General features: G+C 39.7%; 1 protein-coding gene across 3 annotated transcripts in view; it reads left to right on the top strand.

The window, feature by feature from the left end:
• Nucleotides 1–19,956, top strand: part of ZNF496 (zinc finger protein 496) — a 53,920-nt gene that overhangs the window by 19,093 nt on the left and 14,871 nt on the right. For all 3 annotated transcript variants that reach the window (XM_077137887.1, XM_077137885.1, XM_077137886.1), the window contains one exon: nt 19,190–19,322. In XM_077137887.1, the coding sequence (XP_076994002.1) occupies nt 19,190–19,322 (133 nt within the window). The remainder of the gene's footprint in view (nt 1–19,189; nt 19,323–19,956) is intronic.

Genomic DNA, 19,956 nt, shown 5'->3' with positions numbered 1-19,956 from the left:
AGCACACCTGCTCTTTTTAAAATGTTCTGTAAATATATGTATTGAGAAATACACACACATGTATAGTTCAACCATATTGTACAGTCACTGGCTCACAGTATCATCACATAGCTGTGTAATTCTTCACCATGATCATTTTTAGAACATTCGTGTCACTCCAGAAAAATAAATAGAAAGAAAAAACCAGCACTCGTGAATCCTATGCCTCTTACCTTTCCTTTTCACTGACCGACAGCGTTTCAGTCTATCCAATTTTTCCCCTTTATCTTCCCTATTATTTATTTATTTTCCTTTTTTTATTTTTTTAACTTATCTGTTTATACTCTGGATAAAAGGAGCATCAGACACAAGGTTTTCACAATCACACAGTCACATTGTAAAAGCTAATTATACAGTCTTCAAGAATCAAGGTTACTGGAACACAGTTCAACAATCTCAGCGACTTCCCTCTAGCCACTTGAATACACCATAAGCTAAAAAGGGTTATCTATATACTGCATAAGAATAACCTCCAGGATAACCTACCAACTCTGAAATCTCTCAGCCACTGACACTTGTTTTGTCTCATTTTTCTCTTCTGCTTTTGGTCAAGAAGGCTTTCTCATTCTGATGATGCCAGGTCCCAGCTCAACCCCGGGAGTCAGGTCCCCTGTTAGTGGGGAGATTTACACTCCTGGGACTCATGTCCCACGTATTGGGGAGGGCAGTGAGTTCACCTGCCAAGATGACTTAGAGAGAAGCCACATCTGAGCAGCAAAAAGAGGCTTTCTGGTCTCCCTCCTTTTTTGAAAGATGTTGTTGTCAGATATAAAATTTCTGGTTGGCAGTTTTTTGCATTTAGCACTTTAAATGTCATCTCACTGTCTTCTTGCCTCCATGAGTTCTCTGCCCCAGTGCTCTCCTTCAGAGGTTTTCCATACAGTGAGTTTAGAGAATAGTTGTTCTGGACTAGTGGCCTCCCTGGTCTTTCCACACATTGTCTTACCTGGGACATGCATGTGACACCAGGAAACAAACCTGGGTCTCCAGCACGGCAGGCAGGAACCCTGCCACTGAGCCACCATTGCCCCAGTCACTCTTTTTTAATGCAATTTTATTGAGATATATATATACACTCCTTTCACCTTTTCATGAATATTTGCGTCACTTCTGGTTTGGGCTGTTGTGAATGAAATTGTGGACATATGTTTTCAGTTTTCTTGGGTAATTACCTGGGAGTAGAATTGCTGGGTCAAAGGGCAAGTGTCTGATTAATTATATGGGAAACTATTAAATTTTCAATAGTGGCTAAACCACTTGACATACCCACCAGCAGTGAGTGGAATGAATACAGATCTTGTTTTGTGAAGTGTCCACAGCTTTTCTTCATTTCTTCCCTCATACCATTTTTTTTTACTTCTTCCCTTTTTTTAAAGATTTTTAAAATAATTTTTAAATTAAAAAAAAAATATGATAAGAAAGAAACACAAACATTCTTGACATTCGATCATTACATTCTACATATATACTCAGTAATTCACAATATCATCACATAGTTGCGTATTCATCATCATGATAATTTCTTAGAACATTTGCATCAATTCGGACAAAGAAATAAAAAGACAACAGAAAAAAACTCATACATCCCATACCCCTTACCCCTCCCTTTCATTGATCACTAGCATTTCAATCTACTAAATATATTTTAACATTTGTTCCCCCTATTATTTATTTTTGTTCCATATGTTTTACTCATCTGTTGATAAGATAGATAAAAGAAGCTTTGGGCACAAGGTTTTCACAATCACTCAGTCACATTATGAAAGCTATATCATTATACAATCATCTTCAAGAAACATGGCTACTGGAACACAGCTCTACATTTTCAGGCATTTCTCTCCAGCCTCTCCATTACATCTTGAGTAACAAGGTGATATCTACTTAATGTGTAAGAATAACCTCCAGGATAACATCTCGACTCTGTTTGGAATGTCTTAGCCATTGACACTTTGTCTCATTTCACTCTTCCCCCTTTTGGTCAAGAAGGTTTTCTCAATCCCTTGCTGCTAATCTCAGCTCATTCTAGGGTTTCTGTCCCATGTTGCCGGGAAGGTCCACACCCCTGGGAGTCATGTCCCATGTAGACAGGGAGAGGGTCGTGAGTTTGCTTGTTGTGTTGGCTGGAGGGAGAGGCCACATCTGAGCAACAAAAGAGGCTCTCTTGGGGGTGACTCTTAGGCCTAATTTTAAGTAAACTTGACCTATCCTTTGTGGAGTTAAGTTTCATAGGAACAAACTCCAAGACTGGGGGCTCAGCCTATAGCTTTGGGTATCCACACTGCTTGTGAGAATATCAAGAATTCAACTTGGGGAAGTTGAATTTTCCCCCATTCTCACCATTCCCTGACGGGGACGTTGCAAATACTACAAGTCTTTTTTCACATACACACGTGTATTAGTTTGCTAAACCTGCTAGAATGCTATATATCAGAAATGGAACAGCTTTTATAAAGGGATTTTATCATGTTACATGTTTATGTTTCTAAGTCCAGAAAAATGTCTAAGCTAAGACATCCAGAAAATAATACCTTGGCTCAAGAAAGGGTAATATCTGTTACATGGGATGGCATGTGGCTGGCATCTACTGATACTTGTTACTGGTTCCATTGCTTTCAGTTTCTAATACTACTGGTTTCCTATCTCAGCGTCTGTAAGCCTACACTCAGCTCCTCCAGGAAACCATTGTGGATTCTGACTTGCTTAGCCTCTCATGGGAAGGCACATGACAACATGTGCTGGACTCTGTCTGTGTCTATGCCTCTGGTCTCTCTGCCAGCACTCCAAGCATCTCCAAATATCCATGTCTCTGTCAGCTCTGAAGCAACTCTTCTCCAGGTGTCGGCGTCTGAGGTTTCTCCAAAATATTTCCCCTTTTAAAGACCTCAGGTAACTAATTTAAGACCCATGTAGAATGGGTGGAGTCACATTTCCATCTGATCTAAAGGCTACACCCACAATTGCCTTGCCCCATCTCCTTGGAGATAATCTAATAAAAAGTTTCCACCCTGCAGGATTGAATCAGGATTATAATAAATGGCTTCCCCATATGATTGGATCAGGAGTAAAACATGGCTTTTCTGGGGTAGTTTTAAAACCAGCACAACATATATATACACATATATATGGAATATTTTCTGTCTGTCTGATTTGCCTTTTCTTAGTTTTTGTAGATTACTATGTTTTTGTAGTTTAGGCATCTGTACTTTTGATGACTTCTAATTTGTCAGGTTTTTCTTTGATGATTTATTCCTTTTGTGTCCTAAAAAATCAAACTACTCCAAGGCCACAAATATTTTCTTCTGTGTTTTTACGTCTGAGAATTTCATAGCTGTAGGCTTTATATTTAAGTATATGTTTCGTTAGGGGTTAATTTTTTTTTTTTTATGGTATGAAGTGTACAGTTCATTTTTTTTCACATTAAAATTTAATTGCTTCAGCAGCATTCATTGAAAAAGACTTTCCTTTTCCTGTAGGCTTGCCTTGACATGCTTGTTGAAAATCAGTTGTTCATATATGCGTGATAACCTAGACTCTTTCTGTCTGTAGATCTGTTGTGATCCTTTATTCCAGTACCACACTGTCTTAATTACGGTAACTTGATAGTGACTTTTGTAATTGGGTAATGTGAGTCCTCCAACATGGTTTTAGTTTTCAAAATGCTTTTGACTATTGTGAATGCTCTGCATATCTGTATAAGTTTTAGAATCAGCTGACCACTTTCTACTAAAAAGCTGTCTGTAATTTTTGTTTGCCATTGCACTATTGACATCTTACCCATATGGACTCTTCCAATCCAATTAAATCTTTTATTTGCTTTTCAGTTTGCAGGACTTGTACACACTTTGTAAAAATTTTTCTTAAATGTTTCATCTTTTCTGATGCCATTGTAAATGGTATGGCTTTTTTATATTTCATTTTACAATTATTTCTTGGTAGTATAAAGAAATATAATTGATTTTTATATATTAACCTTATTTCCAGTATCCATTATTGAATTTACTTGATAGTTATGGTAGCTTTTCTGAATATTCCAGAGCTTTTTTTACAACTGGGTTGTGGGGATTTGAGGAGCTAGGTTAAGGTTGTGGTTAAAATGTTTCTAACATGGCATTTTTATGTATAATGACCAGGTGATTGTCATTGAAATTTCATTCGCTTTTTGTATCTTAGATATTTATTGATATATGTCTCTTTCTTGGCCCATTTTTATTTTAAATTTGGATGGATGGCTTTTCTAGTTTTTTTTTTCCCACAGTTAGTAGCTCACAATATTATCACATATTTATGTATTCATCACCACAATCATTTTTAGAACATTTGTATCACTCTAGAAAAAGAAATAAAAAGAAAAACACCATTGCAATCCGCCCAACTTTTTTTTTAACCCTTCCTCACCTCCCTATTACTTACTATTTTGTCCATATTTTTTTTCCTCATCTGTCCATATCCTGGATAAAGGGAGCGTCAGTCACAAGGTTTTCACGATTACATGGTCACAGTGTAAAAGATATATAGTTATACAGTCTTCTTCAGGAATCAAAGCTACTGAAGTACAGTTCATCTTTTTCAAGTATTTCCTTCTAGCTATTCTAATACACTAAAAACTAGAAAGAGACATCTATATAGTATGTAAGAAAAACCTACAGAATGACCTCGCAGCTCTATTTGAAGTTCAAGAAGGCGCTCAATCCCACGATTGTGGGTCCTGGCTCATCCCTGGGAATCATGCCCACCTTTTCATATATTTGCACCCTTGGGAGCCATGTCTCACGTAGTAGGGAGGGAATTGAGTTCACCTGCCAAGTTGGCTTGGAGAGAGAGGCCACATCTGAGCAACAAAAGAGGTTCTCTGAGGGTGACAATAGACATAATTATAAATACGCTTAGCTTTTCCTTTGCAGGAATAAGTTTCATGGGGCAAGCCCCAAGATCAAGGGCTCAGCCTATTAAATTGATCTTCCCCAATGCTTGCAAGAATATCAGGAATCCCCAGGTGGGGAAGTTGACTATTTCCTCCTTTCTCCCCAGCCCCCTAAGGGGACTTTGCAAATACTTCTTTATGCTCTGCCAAAATCACTCTGGGGTGTTTCTGGGCATCACACTAACCTGGGCAAACCAAAAAGAGCTCGCTCCCTACTCAGGATTCCATGTGTTCGAACATGTGTTTTGATTGTGGTGTTTGAACAAATTGACCATACAAATTAAATTAGATAGTATGCTACCAAAAATATCAATTCTGCACCAAATAAATATCTCTTCTTTGGTCTCACACTGAAGTTGAAGTTTTAAAATACACACCATACCCCATCCTTCACCGTGTATTCTGATTTACCTTAGTCCAGTCCAGATCAGCTTTGTTCATCTCTATTCGAAGTCTGATCACATTTTCAAGTTTTTCAGCAGATCCTGTATGGAATACTGGTGACTTTCATAGCTTCAGAGCGTCGACTCTGAGTCTCTGTGTCACATAAATACCCTAAGTTTCAGGGAAAGACCAGGCTATATGCAAATAGCACAGTGTCTCAGAGGGGTTGAGCATGTACCCCAGAGATGGCAGAGATCCTGAGTGCTGCCCTGAAGCTTGGAGAAGGTAGAGCCGAGAGAAGGGTGGTCACCCCATTGTGACCAGCGTTGCAGTTCACCTCAGCATTTGGCGAGAGAGCAGAGCCACTGTGTAGGCCCTTGGAAATGGTGGGACTGCTACTTCTAAAGCCAGGAAGATGAGTGACTTTCAGACCAGTGGAGTTTACCCTGCTGGTTTTCAGAACTGTTTGGTTCTGGTTGATCCCTGTTTACCTTTTGATTTCTCCCTATGACACTGGAGACAAGTATCCTGTGATTGCCCCTCCTTTGTATACTGGCAGCACGTAACTTGGTCTGAGTTGCACAGTCCAGAGCCAGAGATGTATTTTGCGTTGGGACAGACCATGCTTGTAGCTGACTTGGATGAGATTTTGTACTGTTTCTGACTTTGTATGGTATTTGTCTTGTTACTGAAATGGTATAATGCTATTGTGATATTGTGATGGGGAGAATGTATTTTATATACGGAAGGAACATGTCTTTTTTGGACATGTTCATGTTTTGGGATGTGCTGGTTTGAAAATGCTCTGTACCCCAGAAAAGCCATGTTTTAATCCAAATCCAGTTTTGTGGGGGCAGCTATTTCTTTTAATCCTAATTCAATATTGTAGGGCAAAACTTTTGGTTAGGTTATCTCCATGAAGATGTGCCATTCCCAGTTGTGGGTGTGAACTTTTGACTAGATGGAGATGTGACTCTGCCCATTCACTGTGGGTATTGAATAGTTTACTAGAATACTTTAAAAGGGGAAACATTTTGGAGAAACCACAGATGTAGATGTTTGAAGAATGGTTGCTTCAGAGCTGACAGAGGCACAGATATTTGGAGATGCTTGTAGTGCCAACACAAAGAGAGATGTCTAGACACAGGCAGAGCCAAGCAGATGTTGCCGTGTACCTTCCCATGGCACGTGAGGCAAGCCAGAACCCAGAGTTGTGTCCCCCAGGAGCTGAGTAAATGCCCACAAAAGCCACGTGAGGAACCCCCACAAGAAACAGAAGCTGAAAGCAATGGAACCCAAGAGCAAGGGACTAGGGCGGGCCACGGTGGCTCAGCAGGCAAGGACACTTGCCTGCCATGCCAGAGGACCCGGGTTCGATTCCCGGTGCCTGCCCATGTTAAAAAAAAAAGAGCAAGGGACTAGCAAATGCCAGCCACATGCCTTCCCAGCTAACAGCTGCTCTGGATGCCCTCAGCCTTTCTTTCTTTTTTTTTTTTTTAATTTACTTATTAATTAAAAAATATAAAATAAAACAACATACATAATCAGTAATTCACAATATCATCACTTAGTTGCATATTTATCATTTCTTAGAACATTTGCATTAATTCAGGAAAAGAAATAAAAAGACAATAGAAAAAGAAATAAAACGAACGCAGGAAAGAAAAAAAAAGATTATACCTACCATACCCCTTACCCCTTGCTTTCATTGATAACTAGCATTTAAACTAAATTTATTTTAGCATTTGTTCCCCCTATTATTTATTTTTGTTCCGTATGTTCTGCTCCTTTGTTGACAAGGTAGATAAAAGGAGCATCAGACACAAGGTTTTCACAATCACTTAGTCACATCGTGACAGCTGTATCATTATTCAGTCATCCTCAAGAAACGTGGCTACTGGAATACAGCTCTACATTTTCAGGCAGTTCCCTCCAGCCTCTCCATTACATCTTGAATAACAACTGATATCTACTTGATGCGTAAGAATAACTCCAGGATAACCTCTCAACTCTGTTTGGAATCTCTCAGCCATTGACACTTGGTCTCATTTCCCTCTTCCCCCTTTTGGTTGAGAAGGTTTTCTCAATCCCTTGATGTTAAGTCTCAGCTCATTCTAGGGTTTTTCTCAACCCCTTGATGCTGAGTCTCAGCTCATTCCAAGATCTCTGTCCCACGTTGCCAGGAAGGTTCACACCCCTGGGAGTCATGTCCCACGTAGAGAGGGGTAGGGTGGTGAGACTGCTCGTCATGTTGGCTGGAGAGAGGGGCCACATCTGAGCAACAAAAGAGGCTCTCTTGGGGGTGACTCTTAGGCCTAAATTTTAAGTAGACTTGACCTATCCTTTGCGGGGTTAAGTTTCATATGAACAAACCCCAAGACTGGGGGCTCTGCCTATAGCTTTGGTTGTCCACACTGCTTGTGAGACTATCAAGAATTCAACTTGGGGAAGTTGAATTTCTCCCCGTTCTCACCACTCCCCGAAGGGGGCTTTGCAGATACTTTCCCACTCACTGATCGAATCACTCTGGGATTCATCGGGGCATCACTCTGGACAAACCAGCAAAATCTCATGTCCTACCTGAGATTCCAAGTACTTATGGTGTTCAATCAAACTATCTACATAAGTTATATTAGGAAATGCACTAGTCAAAATATGAATTTTGTAACTAATAAACATTTTTTGCTTTAGTCTCACACAGAAGGTGACATTTTAAAATATTAATTACCATCTATTTTCAGTACCCTGCAATAATGACATTCCTTTGTTCTTCCTCATGCAACCCTCAGCCTTTCTCCAGTAAAGGTAACCTCCGTTGGTGTCTTAACTGGGTCTTAGAACTGTAAACTTGTAATGTAATAAATTCTCTTTTTCACAGACATTTCATTTCTGATATATTGCATTCTGGCAGTGTAACAAATTAATATACTCCTTATGCCCCCCTATAATTGACTTATTTTTGTCCTTATTTTTTTACTGATCTGTCCATACCCTGGATAAAGGGAGCACAAGACACCTTTTTCACAATCACATGGTCACATTGTCAAAGCTTTATAGTAGTATAATAGTCTTCAAGAATCAAAGCTACTGGTATACAGTTCAACAGTTACAGGTACTTCTCTCTAGTCACTCCCACATACCATAAACTAAAAAGGGATATTTATATAATGCATGATATTAACCTCCAGGACAGTGTCTCAAGTCTGTTTGGAATCTTTCAGCCACTGAAAATATATTTTTTCTCATTTCCCTCTTCGTCCTTTTTGTCAGAAAAGCTTTCTCATTCCCGTAATGCTGGGTCCTGGCCCGTCCCCAGGAGTCTTGTCACAGCTGGGGAGATTTACACCCTTGGGAGTCATTTCCCATCTAGTAGGGAGGCAGTGAGTTCGCCTGCCAGATTGACTTAGAGAGAGAGACCACATCTGAGCAACAGAAGAGGTTCTCTGGAGGTGACTTTAGGCATAATTTTAAGTTGGCTTAGCCTATTCTTGGAAGGAATAAATTTCATAGTAGTAAACCCCAAGATCAAGGCCTCAGCCTATTGATTTGGTTGTCTCTACCTGTGAGAATATCAGAAAGTCTCCAAATAGGGAAGTTTAATATTTCCTCCTTTCTCCCTAGCCCCCCCAAGGGGACTTTGTAAATACTACTTTATTCACTGCCCAGATTACTCTGGGATATATTGGAGTATCACACCAACCTGGACATACAAAATCTCAAGCCTTTTCAAGATTCCATGTACTTATGGTGTTCACCTAAACTGAGCATGCAAATTAAATTAGGTATTGTGCTACACAAAATGTAAGTTTTGCACCAACCGAACATCTCTCCCTTTGGTCTCACATAGAAGTTGAATTTTAAAAATATGGACAGTATCATCCTTGACCCTGTATTCTCATCTACCCTGGTCTTCTCTAGGTCAGCTTCATTCATAGATCTGGTTGAAGTCTGATCCTGTTTGCAGCTTTTTAAATAGTTATTGTATGGGGTAGTGCTTACATTCATAGCTTCAGAGCTCTAATTCTCAGTCTCAGGTGTCACATGAATACCCGAAGTTTCTGGGAACGACCAGGTTATATATAAACAGCTCGGTATCTCAAAATTTAGAAACGACAGTTACAACTCCTGCACATATGCGGCTGCTGTAACTCCTTACGATCTAGGACCCTTTACAATAAGCCCCAACCTGATAACCCGTGCTCTCAACTTCAATTCATCAAGTTTTCATATTATACTTAGTCCATACCATTGAGGCATGATAATATTTGCCTTTTTGTTTCTGACATTTCATTCAGCATACTCTTTAAATCTGTTGTGGATTTCCATTGTTTTTTTAAATCTCTTCTTTTGTGCCTTTCATTCCCATAAATTCTGCGATTTATTTTTTCAGACTTTTGAGTTCATCTTTTTTGTTCACCCAAAGCAACTTTATATCCTTCCTCAACTCGTTCATTTGATTTTTGATGAGATTTTGCATGTCTGCTCTAACGTCCTGAATTAGTTGTTTCAACTTCTGTATCCCATTTAAACTGTTGGTTGTTTCTTGACTGGGCCATATCTGCAGTTTTCCTAGTATGACTTATTTTTTTGCTGGTGTCTAAGCATTTGAGTTCCTTAATTCGTTTATTCTGGATGTTGTTTTCACATTTACCTAGGGTTTTCTTGCTAGATTGCTTTTTTTTCTATCTGTTCTTTGACATTCAGTTCAACTTATTCTAGACTTTTAGAACAGGTTCTGTTTGATCAGAATTTTTCACTTCTTGTTTTTCTGTTCTTGTCCTGCCTATATGGACACTTTTTTTTTTTCTGGGGAGGGTCTCCTCAGACATTATAAACCCCTGTCATATTTTTGCAGACCAGACAGGCCCATGTCTCAGGAGGAAAGAGTTGCCAGCATTAGTTTTCCCTGAAGGTGAGACCCAGCAGATTGTCAGACTTTTCATAAGAAGCCTCTGGACTCTGTGCTTTTCCTCTCCCCAGCATGTGGCACTCGTCTGCTCACAGCTTCTCATAAGCATAAAGTGATACAGTCAGTTCCTTTAGTTTTAGCAGACTCTCTCTGCCAGATGTGTGATCAAAACAGAGCTGAAGTAGGATGGCTTTAATAGCTCCTGTTTTCCAGTCCCTGGGGCCTGAATACCTTGAAGAAGGGATTCAATTTGAGCTGCCTTGCACCACCACCCCCCCTTTTTTCTTGGGGAAGATACACCCCTTTAGAGAATTAACTCCTTTCACATGACTGGTTACTTTGTCTCTCAGACAAGCTTGAGTTCCACCCTTGCCTGGGGCAGTGCTGGAGCCTGAGAAGTTCTATCTAATGTGCTGTTTAAAGAGTAAAAAGCGGAAAAAAAAATCTTTTCAGAGCAGGACTTGCACTCCTTGAGTTTGGCAATCAAAAGCTTGAGTTGGTATGTGGTTCTGTGTATCTCCGGGCTCTGTGTGGCCCCTTTTCTTGGGGTCCAGCCCTTTTCCAGTATTTTGTGCTGTCCAGCTCAAAAAACCTGTTGTTTTTTCCGTCATTCCCATCCTGTTTCTGCCAGGCAAAAACTCCTAGCTCCTCTAGTCTCCTGTGCCAGTTTATCTGTGCTGGAGACTCATTTGCAGTAGCCAGAATTTGTTAATTCCGCAGCTTGGCTGAGCTAAGCCCTTACCGCTGGTGAAGTCTATTTCCTTTCCCTCGGGGAGCCAGCCTGTTGTGCCCATGGAGAAGAGGCACCAGCCTCTGTCACTTAGGAGACTTCCAGTTGTGTGTGGGGTCTCAGCTGTTTGTTCTACCTGGTCCAGACTTGTGTACAGTGTGTGTCCAATCACTGATGTTTCCCCAGCAGGTGTTCTGTACCATTCCTGGGTATTTCCTAGCTACTCTGGAGGATGAACTAAATTCCACACCTTAAGCCATTAACATTTAATGTTTTTACTATAAAGGCAGTACTATCTTCTTCCATTTTGTCCTTTGGATTTTGTATGTCATATCTCTTTTTTTCTTTTTGCCTTTGCTGGTAGTCTTCATTTCTATACTCTTTTCCACACCTCTGGCTCCTGCCTTTTTTTATCTGTCTGTAGTGATCCCTTTAGTCTTTCTTTCAGAGCTGGTCTCTTACTCAAACTCTCTCAGTGTCTATTTTTCTGAAACTATTTTAGACTCCCCCTCGCTTTTGAAGGAAAATTTTTCTAGGTATAGAATTCTTAGTTGGTAGTTTGCTTGTTCAGAATCTTGAATATACCATACCACTGCCTTCTCACCTCATGGTTTCTGCTGAGAAATCTGCATATAGCCTTAACGAGCTACCCTTGTATGTGATGGATAGCTTTTCTCTTGCTGCTCTCAGAATTTTCTCTCTGTGTTTGAGATTTGATAGTGTAATTAGTAAGTGTCTTGGAATGGGTATATATTTAGACCTATTCTTTTCGGAGTATACTGCACTTCTTGGATCTGAATTTTATCTTTCCTAAGGGATGGGACATTTTCATTGATTATTTCCTCTATTATTCTTTCTGCCCCTTTTTCCTTCTCTTCTTCTGGGATATCCATAACACATATATCCACACACTTAATGTTGGCATTCAGTTCCCTGAGACCCAGCTCATATTTTTCCGTTCTTTTCCATATCTGTTATTTTATGTATAGGATTTCAGATGTTCTGTCCACTAGTACAAATCCTTTCCTCTGCATCTTAAAGTCTACTGTTCTAGGTCTCTGTTGTTTTCTTCATTGTATTGTACCTTTCATTCCCATTAGTCCTGCCATTTGTTTTTTCAAGCTTTCAAATTGTTCATGGTCTACCAGAGCCCTCTTTATATCCTTCATCTGTTTTGTTGTTTCTTCCCTCAACTCGTTGACTTGATTTTTTAAAAAATATTTTCATTGAGAAACATCCACACACATACAGTCAAATCATATTATTCAATCAGTGGCTTACAATGTCATCCATTCTTCACCATGATCATTTTTAGAACGTTTGCATTGCTCCAGAGAAAGAAATAAAAAAGGAAAACTGAAAAGAACTCATAAATCCCATACCCCTTGTTCCTCCCTCTCATTGAATTTACTCAATATTTATCATTTATCCCCCGTTATTTATTTTTTATTATTTTTTTCCTCATCTGTTGACTTGATTTATGATGTGATTTTGCATGTCTGTTTGAACATTCTTTAATTAGTTGTTTCAACTCCTCCAGTTTGAAATGTTGATTTGTTCCTTTGACCTGGCCATATCTTTGATTTTCCTAAAATGACTCGTTATTTTTTGCTGGTATCTAGGCATTCGATTTCCTTAATTGGTTTATTCTGGTGGTCATTTTATCTCTTTTACCTAGGATTTTCTTGTTTGTTGGATTTGTTCTCTCTCTGTTCTTTGGCATTCAGTTCAACTCATTCTAGACTGCTAGCAGAGCTTCTGTTTAACTGATCAGAATTTTTCAGGTCTTGTTTTTCTGGTTCTTGCCCTTCCTGTGTGGAAACTTTTTTGAGGAGGTTCTCCTCAGATATGATCAACCCAAGTCATACTTTCCCAGACCAGACAGGCCCATGTTTCTGAAGGAGGGTATAATCAGTTTCAGGTTTTCCCTGAGGGTGAGACCCAGCAGGTTGTCGGACTTTCCTACGAAGCCCTCTGCTGTGCTTTTCCTGTCCTGCCCAGCATGTGGGGCTTGTCAGTCTGAAGCATCCCACAGTGTAAAGGGAAAACAGCCTTTCCCTTCCAGGGCTGTGTTTGAGGCAGGGGTGAGGTGGAAGGCGGGCTTAGCTTGCCCGTCTGGGGCCTAAATTCCCTCACTGAGGGCTGCCACTCGAGCTGGTCCCTGTCTGCCTCTTCTTGGGAAAGATACACCTTTTAGGGAATTATCTCCCCCACTTGACTCGTTAGTTTGTCTCTCAGCCCCGCTGACAACTGAGAATGCCTGGGGCTTTCTCTAATAAGCTACTTGGAATAGTTTAAAATTAAATTAAATAATGAAAGAAATCCCTTTTCATAGTCGTTCCCCAACCCCCAGGTTTCCAGTACTCGGAGCTCAGCCAGCTCCAACATCCTCTGTCCTTACTCTCTGTCCCTTTTTTTTTCTGTCTGCCCTGCCTTCTCTATGCTGTAATTAAAACCACAGTTGGAGTTTGGCTGAGGTACTTTACCTTCCCTTGCTTCCAGTACCAACTACTTAGAGGTCCGCCCTTTATGGAATTATCCCCATTCACCTGACTGGTTACTTTGTCTCTCAGACATGCCTTAATTCTGCCCTTTTCTGGAGCAGTGCTGAACCCTGAGAACACCTGCAGTTCTAGCTAATGAGCTCTTAAGAGGATTAAAAAAGAGAGAAAAGCCTTTTCGCTGCTGGACCCCAGCCCCCTGGGTTTACCAATCAAGAGCTGGAGTTGGTAGACAGCTCTGTGTGTCCCCAGGCTCTATGTGCCCCCTTTGATGGGGCCCAGCCCTTTTCCAACTCAAAAAGCCTGCCCTCCCCCTCTCTGCCAGGGCAAAAACTCCTGATTCCTTTGTGCTTCCTCCAGTTTTAGCTGTGTTCAGGGCTTGTTTTCAGCAGTCCGAATTTGTTAATTAATTCCACAGTTAGAGTTTGGTCGAGCCACCTTTCTTGCTCCTAGGAGAGTCTGCTTCTTTTTCTCCTGGGGAAACAACTTACCATGTGAGTTTGGGAGGGCGCTAGCCTTCCCAGGTCGGGAGATTTGCAGTTCTGCATGGAATCTCAGCCACTCCACCTATTCCAGACTGGTATACAATGTGTGTCTGGTTGCTGAAATCCCCCAAACAGTTGTTTTATGCAGTTCCTATTTACTGGCTGCTGTAGAAGAAACTGAATTCCACAGCTCCGTACAAACAGTTGTTTTATGCAGTTCCTATTTACTGGCTGCTATAGAAGAAACTGAATTCCACAGCTCCGTACGCTGCCATCTTGCCCCACCTCCTCTAGTTGTGTTTTAAGGGTTCTCTATTCCAAGTGCTCTTAGTCTTTCATAAATGCTGTACACTTTCCCCCAATTTGTCATCTGTCTTTTCATTTTATTCATGCTGTTTTTTTATTGTGGATATTTGTCCTTTTTATTTGAAGAGTCAGACTAATCTTTTCTTCATTGAGTTTCTTTCTCTGTCTTTATTTTCTGTAAGACCTTTTTTCAGTATTAAGGTTTTCATTTTTATATTAGTTATAAATACTATAGGATACTAGAGTATTTATTTATTTTTTGTATACTGTATGGCGGTGTCACATTTTATTATTTTTCCATATGAGTATCCCATTATTGTAGCACCATTTGTTGAACTTTTCTTGTTTGTTTGTTTTGTCTTGTTTGTTTGTTTTTTGGGAAATTCATGGACTGGGAATAGAACCCAGGTCTCCCACATGGCAGGCGAGAATTCTACCACTAAACTACCCTTGCACCTTCGATTATTTTTTATATGAGTTATAAATACTATAAGAGTCTAGGTTTTTTTTTTTTTTTTTTGCTAAATAATCAACCAACCATATCTGCTCATTGATAAAGTCCCTATTTATCTTCCCTTTTTTTTTTTTATACAGTTCTTTTTGGGATGCACTCACATACCATACAGTCCCCACAAAGTATGCAATCAGTGACTCACAGTATCTTCACATATTTGTGCATTCGTCCCCACAATCAATTTTAGAATATTTGCATTACTCCAAAAAAGAAAGAAAACCCAAAACATCCCGTGCCTTTTATCCCCCCATCATTTTGAATGCTAGCATTGGTGGGGTACTTTTGTCACTGTTGATGAAAAGGTATTCAAATATTACAGGTAACTATAATCCGTAGTTTGCAACAAGTACATGTTTTCCCATATGCCCCTTTATTACTAACTCACTCCTTGCAGTAGTGTCATACGTTTGTTCTAGTTCATGATATAACTTACTTATATTTGCCCTGCTAATCCAGTCATCATCCACTGGAAGATTGATGGTGTTTTATGCTTCCAGGTTTTAACCTCCACCTTTCTTCCTGGTGACATACATGACTCTAAACTTCTTTCTGTCACATTCACACATTGTTCAGTACTGTTAATCATTCTCACATTAACATGCTGTTGTCATTTCTGTCCATTTCCAAACACTTAAATTTTGGAAGTTTTTGAAATTTTGGAAATTTTTTTCCCTTTTGATTAATGTTCTGTTCTTTCTTATAGATTTAATTTTATGTATACTAAATTTTGTTTCTAAAATCTTTCTACCCTTCTGTATTGGTCTGATTTTGTTCTAAAACCACAGTACTGCTTTTGTAGGTCTCTTTTCAAAATTCTTACCATTCTAATTCGTTAAACACTTTTTTTGCAGTTCATCCTGTGCTGCTAATTTTACTGTTTCTTTAATACCACCATGAGGCAGTTTAACACACTTTGGAATTTTTTATCTGATTTTAAAATTGAAATAGTGTTATCCTTTCTGTGATACATGCCCAAAAGTATTTATTTATTTTAAAATTTTTGAATTGTATATATAATATAACATATATACAAAGCAAAGACAGAAAAAAGCAATAGTTATCAAAACACTCTTCAACAAATAGTTACAGGACAGATCCCAGAGATTGTCATGGGCTACCATACCATCATCTCAGATTTTTCCTTCTAGCTGCCCCGGAACATGGGAGGCTAGAAGGAATAAATATGTTCTTATCATCACAATTGACTTTCTTTTTTTCTTTTTTTTTGTGAAAAATAGCATAATATAAAATACCACTAAATTTCAAAGCACATTGCAACAATTAGTTATAGAACAGATTCAGAGTTTCATACCCACAATTTAAAAATACGCGTCAGTTAAAATAAAAAAAAGGAAAAGCAACCCATTGTAATACAGAAAAATGGGCAAATAAAATGAATGTACATCTGAAAGACAAAATCTTACTGGCTAATAAACCACAAACAGATGTTCTTCAAAGCAAAGGGTTACAATGTTGGGAATTGCAAAATACCCACAGCATTGCCAGCACAAATATTTGACCGTTCTCAGGCTTGACGAAGGTGTCTGGAGACAAGAGTGCTGATACGTTACTGATCCAAAGAGCACTTTAGATACCCCACTTTGAAAAACAGTGTGGAAACACTGAATAGTGTTGGAGCTGTGAGTTCCCTCACTTCTACACGCACACCTAGGAAACACTCTTGCACATAGACATGGGAGACAGGTGCAGGTGTTCATTGAACTGTCGCTTGTGATGGCAAATAATGGAAACAGCTTAAACACTATCAAGAAACGAGTGAATAAAGTCAGGTGTATATGGAAATTATACTTACTAGCTTAAGTAAATGAACATATCAGCATGAATAAATTTTACCTGTAAGCATGCCAAATAGTACTGTGATACTGTTTATGCCTCCTTATGGCTCTAGTGAAGTTTAAAAAGCATGAATCAAGTAATAAATACCAACTCCAGAATGCTGCTCCTTCTAGGAAGGTGGAGAACCTCAGAGGATGCAGCAACCACATCTGAAACATGTCATGTCCTTTCAAAGAAAATCTGAAGCAAAAACTATTGCTGTTTAACCTTTTGAAAAACTCAAATTAGTATTTTGTTTCTATTTCTAATGATATTCAGATGTTACAAGTTCAGGGTACATTTTCAGATGCCAGAGAAAGGCATAAGGCAGAGGAGAAACCTTATACTTGATTCCACTGCACAGGGAGGATCACCGCTAACACAGGGGTCTGTTGAGGTACTGAGAGGTATTATGGTGTGCCATGGTACATTTCCAGTTTATTTGCGCTTATAAACAACAATGTGTTATGTTTTCTTTATTGTTGTTGTATTTCCTTTTATTTGTATCTTTCTGTAGGCTTCTAGTTGTTTCCTTGGAATAGCTTCCTAAAAATAGAATTACTGGATCACAGGGTATGCTTTTGTTACTTTACTCCCAGGTACTGTCCGAAATACTCCCAAGAATGTATGAGGGCCTGTGTTCCTGCATTCTCAGCAACCCAGATTTGCTCATATTTAGAAAAAAAATAACTGTAACCATTTGGAAGATTGTTGAATTTCACTTTTATTTCTGATTGTCATTGACATTTAAAGACAAAATTCACACTTAGCAGGATTTCTAGGGGCTCTTTAAATACTTTTATCCAGCATTTCCTAGTCCTAACTTGTTATCACAGTTACCTATGGAACTTGTCATGAGTTTTTTTTTCTTGAAAGAACTGTTTCATAACTCAAAAGACATTAGGTGATATTAAAAACCAGTGTTAAATTCTTGAGTGTTGAAGGGCAGAGTTGGGCCAGACAATTGGGGGCGTGGTGTCAGAGGGTGGAGTGGGGATGGGGGTTGATCATCCAGTGTATTTTGGATGTTTAGCAGTATTTCTGGCCTCTACCTTCTGGGGATCAGTCAGACATCTGGTTGTCAGTGCAACAAGCAGAAAAGTCTTCATTGTCGAATCGCTCCCGATTGAGAACTGCCATGCCACAGGAGTTATGATGCTATGGGAGAATGACTTTGTTCTTAGCAGATACATGCTGAAGTATTTAGGGATAAAATATCGTAATGTCAGCAGCTTCTAAATTACCCAGGGTGAATAAGTGAACATACCCACCCACATATATACGGGAAAGAGAGAGGGAAAAGGTGACAGATTTACAGGATGTTAAATTGGTGAAAATAGGTAAAAGGCATGTACATGTTTATTGCATTCATCTTTCCTTTTTTTTCAGTTTAATTTTAAAAAGTAAAAAGTGTAAATTGGTAGGGTAGGGGTGAGAGAAGTTCCAGAAGTGAACAGAGAACATCCATTGCAAACTCTCCTTCCCAGCCCTGTCCCCAAGGCAAACATGTGGCAGTAAGTGGTGTATTCTTTCAGAGACTCATGCAAGGAAGTATTTTTAAAATAGCCTGATTAAAAAAAAACAGTCCTTTTTTTATTTGTTTATTTTTTCCATACAGAGGACTGTATATTACATACAGAGCCCTCCAGGTTGCTTTTGTTTTTTTATTCAAACGGCAATATATTTTGAAGATCTTTCTGAGTGCTATACGAAGGACTTTATTTTTATTGTTGGATTTAATGAAGATATCCTCATTTTTAAAATAAAAATTCAGTTTGGATACATTCCTGTAGTTCAAGTCTGAAAGTGTATAACAGAAGGTCTCCGTGCTACACCTAGCCTCAGCTTGGTTCCCGTCTTCTCACCGATGTTGATGGTACAGTTTCAGATGTCCTGTCTTTGTATGCATGCACATAGTGGCTTATTAGACACACTTCTGCGTAGGTGTTTTTCATTTCTCAGCGTATGTTGGGGATAAATTTCCAGTACAGAGAGAGTCCTTTGTTCTTACTCTGTTTACTGCATAATCTTCCTTTGTAGGTTGTCTTATGGTTTATTTAATCACTTCTTTGTAGATGGACATAAAGGATGCTTTCAGTCTTTATTCTCATCTGTGCTGCAGAGAAGAGTCTTATGCAGACTCATGTTGCAAAGTACATTCTAGAGAGAGAGCTTCTGGATCAAAGTGATGTCCATTGATAATTTTGGCAGCTACTGCTCAGTTGCCTACGCTGGCAACTGGGAGTTGTGTGGTTGTGCAGCCTCCTTGGCGCTGGGAGAAAGCCTCCTTCTCTGCGTCTTTGACCACCCAGTGATGTAGCCGCTCTTTGGACCCTGCCAGATAGAAAGTTACAAGATAGTATCTCAGGCGAGAACTGTTCTAATAGCAGAGTTTTAGAAGGCTTGGCCCTGAGCTAGAACTGTTTTCTTTCTTCTCACCCCATATGCATGTGCTGCTGGGGCTCTGCCCTCAGCCACAGGTTGCCAGCCTCACCCTCTCCCTAATTGTAGTATCATCTCCTAGCCTGTCACTGTCCTGAAGTGTCCCTGTTCTATGGTTTCAGAACCGGGTTTCTCCATTCAAGGACATGATCTTCTGCTTCTCTGAAGAGGACTGGTCTCTTCTAGACCCAGCCCAGACTGGATTCTATGGAGAATTCATCATAGGGGAGGACTGTGGGGTCTCGCTGCCTTCAAGTAAGAGTTAACTCCCCTTTACCCAAGACCATGGAATTGGTGGGGAGGGGCCTCTCTCCTTCCTAGTAAGAGTTAAGTCCTCCTCATCTAAGATCAGGGAAGTTGGGAGGAGAGGAATTTTCTCCCTCAAATAAGAGTTAACTTCCCCTCCCCTAAGTTCATGGAACTGGGAAATCTTTTTCCTTCTGAGCAAGAGTTAACTTCCTCTCCCTTAAGACCAGGGAACTGGGGTATCTTGTTCCTTCTGACTAATAATTAAATCCCTTCACCCTTCACCTGAGATCAGGGACCCGGGAGCCATAGCCGCTTGTTGCTGTTTACCCTGCCTCTAACCCTGGTGGGAGGTTATCTGCACACATTGCCTCTGTGGGCCCTTTGTGGTTGAACTGTATCCTGCCTGCCATCTTACCACACTTCATTCAGGCTTACCTGACTATTTTGCACCAAATGAAAAAGTATTTTCAGTACATCCATTTTTCTTTTGTCACCCTTACCCTATAATATCTTTGCATTTCTGTTTTTAGAGCCTCTAGGCCTGAGAAAGACACCTCACTTTCACCGTTCTCTCTCTTTCTAGTGTACATCTTCCACTGTCCCCTCCCTGTCTTGCTCCAGACCTTTTCAGGTCTTTGCA

Source organism: Tamandua tetradactyla, chromosome 20, assembly GCF_023851605.1.
Source record: "Tamandua tetradactyla isolate mTamTet1 chromosome 20, mTamTet1.pri, whole genome shotgun sequence".
Lineage (NCBI taxonomy): Eukaryota > Metazoa > Chordata > Mammalia > Pilosa > Myrmecophagidae > Tamandua > Tamandua tetradactyla.
The sequence above is the reverse complement of the archived record's forward strand: the minus strand, read 5'-3'. Positions and strand labels throughout refer to the sequence as shown.